This window comes from Orycteropus afer, unplaced genomic scaffold (assembly GCF_000298275.1).
Source record: "Orycteropus afer afer isolate SDZICR_OR568_19922 unplaced genomic scaffold, OryAfe1.0 scaffold00837, whole genome shotgun sequence".
NCBI lineage: Eukaryota > Metazoa > Chordata > Mammalia > Tubulidentata > Orycteropodidae > Orycteropus > Orycteropus afer.
In genome coordinates, this window is record NW_006922424.1 from 713,487 (window position 1) to 720,824 (window position 7,338).

The 7,338-nt window shown below is 36.2% G+C and overlaps 1 protein-coding gene across 1 annotated transcript in view; it reads left to right on the forward strand.

Annotated features, from left to right (window-relative positions):
• The window catches only part of MSR1 (macrophage scavenger receptor 1), a 42,441-nt gene extending 37,825 nt beyond the window's left edge, over positions 1-4,616 (forward strand). The window contains exons 8-9 of the mRNA XM_007958030.2: positions 2,053-2,106; positions 4,576-4,616. Of these exons, the coding sequence (XP_007956221.2) occupies positions 2,053-2,106; positions 4,576-4,616 (95 nt within the window). The remainder of the gene's footprint in view (positions 1-2,052; positions 2,107-4,575) is intronic.
• Positions 4,617-7,338: the final 2,722 nt, after the last annotated feature.

Sequence of the window (7,338 nt, forward strand, 5' to 3'; positions counted from 1 at the left end):
CTAAGGCATTTAACTGCTAACCAGAAGCCTGGCAGTACAAATCCACCAGCCACTCCTCAGAAGGAAGGTTGGGCAATCTACTTCCGTAGTGATACTACCTCAGAAATCCCAGGAGGGGTTGCTATGAGTCAGGTCCAACTCGACGGCATATAACAACAACAAATTATATTCCAAAGTTCATGATTTTAAAATAATATCCTCTGAGTTTTTGACTGGAAAGACACAGGTTCTTGATTTTGTTGGGGCAAATCAAGAACATTAACAAAGGTTTTGACATAGAAACAGACAACATTAGGATTAGGCCTACATCTATGCCAAGAAGGTAATCACTTGTCCAATAGATCTTGGAAGACAGTGGGGAGAAGAATAAAAAAAACAAGAGCAGCACCACTTTTGAGACGAAATTGTCACTATTAAAATCTGATGCTTGTACTAAAGGACTATCTGCTGAAGACCCCTTCTTAAAAAATGGAACCATAGATGAAGTAGCAGGCCCTTAGCTAACATCAAGTTCCTAGTAATGTTTCCTTCTCCCTTTGAAGACATAAAGTCATATGAAAAGATCATATTTGCACCACATCCCTATGTAAATGGAGGAGGTTTCTCAAAGCCAAAACTTTCAGTGGGCCCAACCCAACCAGTGGTGCAATGGAAGAAAGACCTTGTGATCTGCTTCCATAAAGATTATAGTGAAGAAAACCCTATGGAGCAATTTTAATCTGTAACATATGGGGCTGCCCTGAGTCAGACTGTACTCTACATCAAAGGGTTTGAGTTTTTGCTTTAGAGACTTGAATGTGTCAAGGTCCTTGTCAGCTTCCCCAAGAGCAGAAGCAATCAGGATCTCAGCATTTACAGTAATTCATTCACAGCCTTCTGCGAAGGAACAGTTTCAGGTGCTGAAGAGCAAGGCTATCTCCTTGAGGACTAAGGTGCGCCTGACACAAGCCATGATATTTCCAATCACCTCGTATGCATGTGAGAGCTGGACAATGAATAAGGAAGACCGAAGAAGAGTTGATACTTTTGAGTTGTGGTGCTGGTGAAGAATGCTGAAAGTATCATGGACTGCTAAAAGAACTAACAGATCTGTCCTGGAGGAAGTGCAGCCAGAATGCTCCTTGGAAGCAAGAATGGCAGACTTCATCTGACCTATTTTAGTCATGTTGGCAGAAGGGACCATTCCCTGGAGAAGGATGTCATGCTTGGTAGGGTGGAGGGTCGACGAAAGAGGGGGAGGCCTTCAGTGTGATGGATTGACACGGTGGCTGCGATGGTGGACTCAAGTATAGCAGGGATTGTGGGGCTGGCGCGGGATCGGGCAGTGTTTCGTTCTGCTGTGCATGGGGTCGTTATGAATCAGAAATGACTCAATGTCAGTGATTTTTGTTCGTTTGTTTGTTTGTTTTGTTTTGTTTTGTAAGAGGAGAAGAAGAACATGCTTTAGGACCGTTAAATCCAGGTTTCCAAAATGGAAACTACTAAGCTTCCTGCGCCTGGGGGATGGGGAGGTGCTATAGTCAAGGAAAAGGAAGAATGGAGAATAAATAAGCACAAAACAAACTATTTACACCTCAGTTTTGCCTTCCCTAGGGAAAAAAATGACTTTTAATGCCCTTGTAAAGGAACTCTGATGGTTAAGCATTTGGTTGCTAAATTTGAACCCACAAGCTGCTCTGGGGGAGAAAGATGTGGCAGTCTGCTTCTATAAAGACTTGTCACCTCCCACACTCTATGAAGAAGCTCTCTTCTGTCCCATAGGGTCATTATGAGTCAGATTCAACTCAGTGGGAATGATTAATGCCCTTGTAAATAATTTGAGAAAATGTACGTCAAAAACCTACTCAACACAATGCCTGGTTCATAATAGTATGTTAAAAATTATAGCTATCATCATCATCATCATCATTATATTTCAATATATATAGGATGTTATAAGTTGTTATTTTAGATTATCTTGTAATGGTCTGTCTCCATTTAAAACAAGCATTGTGTTTGCTCTAATTTTAAATCAGTGTGTAATAAATATATCTATTTTTTATTTTTTTGAAGGTAATCCTGGGCAAAAAGGCCAGAAAGGGGAAAAAGGAAGTGGGAGTACACAAAGTAAGTTTTCAATTCTTGTTTTCTGCATGCATTTTTCAGTACATGTGTGATAGGAGTGGACTGAACTAGAGGCTAATGTTGAAAACTTCAGCATTGATCAGTTGAGATTCTATGAAAGCCAGCCACAGTTTTCTCCAAGATAAAGTACACTAATTGGAGTAAAACAAATAGATTAAATTATACAACATGTTGAATCATATTACCCATTGGTGTTTTGTTTTTGTGATGAGCACAATTTTCTAAAAATTCCACATAGAAAATTGTACAATTTTCAAGCCAATTTCAATCAACTGAAGAAAAATCAAGCTTATGAATAGAAACAATTACTGCCTCTTTACCTACTAACTGAGCTAACTAAAACATTATACATAGGAATGTGTATAGCCTAGGTTCCTACTTCCAGATTAATTCCCTACTGTTGTTGTTGTTGTTGTTATGTACCGCCGAGTAGCTGGGTTTTATTTTGTATTGTGTTCCTAAAAACTTCAAAAAAGTGGTATTTTATATTCTAGAATGTCAAAACTTTGCTAATAGTTTCTTGATGAGACCTCATATTACAATGTTGTGATGTAGAGAACCTGTAAATTGGGATTTAAAAAAGAAATATTAGGTGAGATGTCTTCTGTGAGCCATGCCCTAAGTTAATTATAGTGTGCCTGGGCCATATCTGCACAGATACATTGAAAGAATTATGAAGAGTAATGACTTCTCCAAATCAAATGAGTCCTCTCCTGTATTTCCAATAGGAGCTATGCACACGCCTAGCCCAGAGGTCACAATCTTTACCTGTCAGGGGTCTGTTGTAGACCGACCTTAATATAACAAATTCCTTTTTAATATTTACCCTTTTTCAGTTGTGATCATTTTTTTTTTTTTTTGAAAAATACAGTACTAATTTTTCTGCTTTAGTGGATAATAATTAGTTTAACCTAATATTCTGTGGACAACAGATTAAGACAACTTTGGATAATTTTTGTGAATAACAGCTGTTAGATTCTAGGGAGGCTTTCAACAGCTATTACATAGTGTATTTGCCTCAAAGTTAAACAGCAAAGTATGTTATGCAAAGTGTGTGTCATCTCAGAGATTTTCAGCATAATTCAATGATTATAATGCTAATGACTATTATTAAATATTAGAATAATGAGAACCTTGGTGTATCTTCTCTTCTCCTCTGTGTGCATTCATTCTTCAATGTGGTCATTTTCATCTGCTATAGATATTTTAAGGAACTCTGGTAACGGAGTGCCTAAGGCACTTGACTGCTAACCAGAAGGCTGGTGGTTCAAACCCACCAGCCACTCCTCAGAGGAAGGTTGGGCAATCTACTTCCATAGTGATACCACCTCAGAAACCCAAAGAGGGGTCACTTTGAGTCAGGTCTGACTCTATAGCACATAACAACAATAACAACAAAGATGTTTTACTCCATTTACTCTCCTTTCTCTTTTATGCTCCCTTCTTTCTCAGTTGGACTTCTTGTAATTCTCTCTTATCTATCTTTTTCTTTACCTCTACCTTTATCTTTATCTTTTCTTCTTCTTTATCTCCTTTTCTTCAGGCTTTCCTTAGCTTCTTAACATTTACTCTGGTTAAGTTTGACAAATGAATAGGGGAAAACACTTGTTTATTTTTGTCAGTAAACTGACCACTAACACTGTCTTCTGTTACCTGAGGGTTATCAAACACTTTCTTTCAGTTATATTCAGAAATGCTTTATGTTACAGATATTTTTAATGACTGTTTTCGAGTGTGTGTCCATACTCTCTTTGAGATAGCAGTAAGGTATATATTTCTGTGTATGTTTGTATATCTTTTCCATATTCACACACACACACACACACACACACATAGCAAGGAAGAGAATATAACAATGTTATAATATTTGAAAAAGAGGAAGGACTATATACATAATCATCTCTACAATATGATTAGCTTTTTTCTTAATAATATGCCAGCAATCTGCCAATGTTAGTACAGATAGCTCAGTGGTTACACATCATTCCATTATACAACTATACCATTGTTACCATAATATAATTCAAGATCCTAGTCATAAGCATTTAGTTATTTTTGTTTAATTCAGTTTGGCTTTAACAAGCAATACAGTATTCAATATTTTCATGTATGACTTTTTCATAGAGAATTTCCTCAAAGTAAATTTAATGGTTCAAAGGTTAAATGCATATTAAAATTGGATAGATTCTCCTAAATGGCTCCAAAAAGATTGTACAATTTATTCCATATGAAAGTGACTGATTCCTCATACCTTCTGATATGTGAAAATTTATATAGAAAAACTAACTATAAATTTTAATATAGGATTAAAATTTATATATATACATTTTAATAGTTTACATAAAATACAAGTTTTTAACTATAAATTTTAATATGCTTTTTTTATATTTTAAGGCTTGATATAAATATAATAAAAATAATCATTGATTTCCTCTTTTATATATGTATCAGGACCGGTACAACTCGATGGTATTAGGGCAGGACGCTTTTAAGATCAGGTGGATTGGGTGGTATACCCTCTGCTACCATCTCAATAAAAGATCCTTCATCTCTGGACAAGTCATCAGCACAACTGACTTCCAAGATCCCTTTTTGGCTCCACCAAGTGACCTTGGTTCCCATGTCTTTTTCGGCTTCTGCATGGTTTCCTCTCCTTGTCCTTAGTGCTATTTGAGTCTCTGCTGTATGTTTATATCTCATCTGATTCCAATACTCCACCACTACCACCATTCCCCAGTGCTCCCACCCTGGACACCTCCCATATACTGACTGCCAGACTGCTCCAATCTGTCCCTAGAATATAAGCCAAGACCCCTGTTCCAGTAACTTACCTAATAATCCACTGGGTTCTAGGAGAAGTCTCAAGATTGCTGATTTTATGTGCTTTCTTTATACTCAAAAACTGTTATTCTTTCTCAGGGATAAGAATTACATGAAGAAGATTTAGTCATTTAATAATTCATTCATTCAGAATACTGTCATTGTGTACCTTCTGGAACTAAACTATAACAGCTAGTAAGATAAATATCACGTCTGCTTTTACAGAGCAATAATCCATAGGAAATACAGACAAGTAAACAAACAATTTACCCACAGAAGACATATATTGGGAGACAAAAAAGACTCTAGATGTTCAGAGGAAGTAAAGATTAGAGAATTCCTTAGAATACTAAGAATTTTTTTAATTTTCATTTGTTTATTTTACCTTCATGTTTTCTTATACTTCAAATTATAGAATATTTTTCTCCAAATTTTAAAATGAGATAAATGCAGCTTGGACAATTTATTGAACAAATTGGAGCCAAAACTTTTTTTGATAAATTACCCATCCACTGCTGTCAACTCAGACCTGACTCATAGCGACCCTTCCTTGGGTTTCTGGGGCAGTATCACTATGGGTGTAGAACATTTTTTTGTCAAATTACTTGGCCATTTAAAGTGAAACATCTTGATAATGAAAAAAATAAAGAAATGAATAAATAAAATTAAGAAGGAAAAGAAAAAAAAATGATATTTTCTTTGCATATTACATAGTCAGTATAGGTCCTGGGATGTGGGTAGGATGCATTCAGTAGAACAGTAGATATACATTATGTAGTGAAGAAAGAGATAATAATGAGAAAAGGAAAGAAAAGACAGAGCTTCCCAAAAAAAGAATAAGAAAATGTGAGATTCCATGTTATTTTTGAGTGCCTTTCTACTAATTAATAGATCACATTTTTCACAACCCTCCTTTCTTTACCTTTTAACACATAGCCCTAGGTTCACATTAAGTTCTTAGTAGTATGCTTATCTGTAGCTCACTGCTTCTATTCCTTCCCCTGTAAAATGGACATCTTAAAACCTACCTCACAGGGTTGTTGTGAGGATCAAATAAGATACTGTGTGGGAAGATGCTCTGTAAAATCATAAAGTGCTTTAAACACACAAGGTATGGTTCATAGTGTTCTCTCTGGACTAGAACTGCTATTTCACAGTGATAGAATGCAGATATTTTAAATATGCAATAAGAATAGTAGAACTATACTCCATGGGGTTTTCAATGGCTGATTTTTCAGAACAGCACTTCTGGGTGGACTCTAATAGCCAAACTTTTGGTTAGCAACCAGGCACATTAACCATTTGTGCCACCTAAGGACTAGCCAGTTAATGCAAACATCTAGAAATATTTTTAATCTTTTCACTTAATTTTAATTTTAAGTGATTTCTTATCCCAATCCTTACAATCAGTTTACACTGAAGACCAGGTTATAGCTCTCTTGCAACCAGGACTTAATCCATACTGGCCTCAGAATGACCCTGATCCTAGAGATTCAGGAAGACACTTTCAGGATATTCAGTTCACAATTAATCTGGTATCCCAGACTACAAATTTCAATGTGTGAAACAATAATTCAAACATTCCAAATTAAGGGAGAAAGGATTCCCTCCTCTCATTAGACAAAAAAGAATGCTAAATGCCCAGTTAAGATGCACAAGTTATAGCAATCTTAATAATGTTTTTACATTATTAAATGCAACATATATCTGTATTGAGCTTTAATGTTCATCCCAATGGTCTGTCTACTGTGTTCTCACCCTAACTTGAAAGGGTAAGTGTTTTGGTAAAGCTAAGAAATGCCTACCGTGTAATTAAACACTGTGTACCGCTATTTTAAATGTTCTAACTACTAACATGTGGTTCATTACTAATTTTTCTACACTTTTTTTCATGCTAGATAAGACTTTTTTGTACTAGGACATGAATTTAGAGCAAGTATTTGAAGCTCATATGTTGTTGTTGTTATGTGCCATTGAGATGGACCCGACTCATAGTGACCCCTCCTTGGGTTTCCAAGGCAGTATCACTACGGAAGTAGATTGTCCCATCTTCCTTCCAAGGAGTGGCTGGTGGGCAGTCAAGGGCCTTAGGCACTATGCTACCAGAGCTCCCAAAACTCATATAGTGATTTAAAAAATCAGTGTTTTCTTCATTTGTTTTCTACCAAAGACTCAGCTCAATCTTAAATGAGGTCTCGTCTTTCCCACTGCACTCAATCGATCAAAGTAAAGCTCTGTTCCCCAAACAACTAGATAATTATAATAATGAACATTTAGAGAACACTTCTTGTACACTAGGCACTTTCACTGTATTATCTCCTCTATTCCCAGAACAGCATTTAGGATAAGTACTATCATTATTCCTATTTTACAGGGTAGAAACTGAGGCTTACT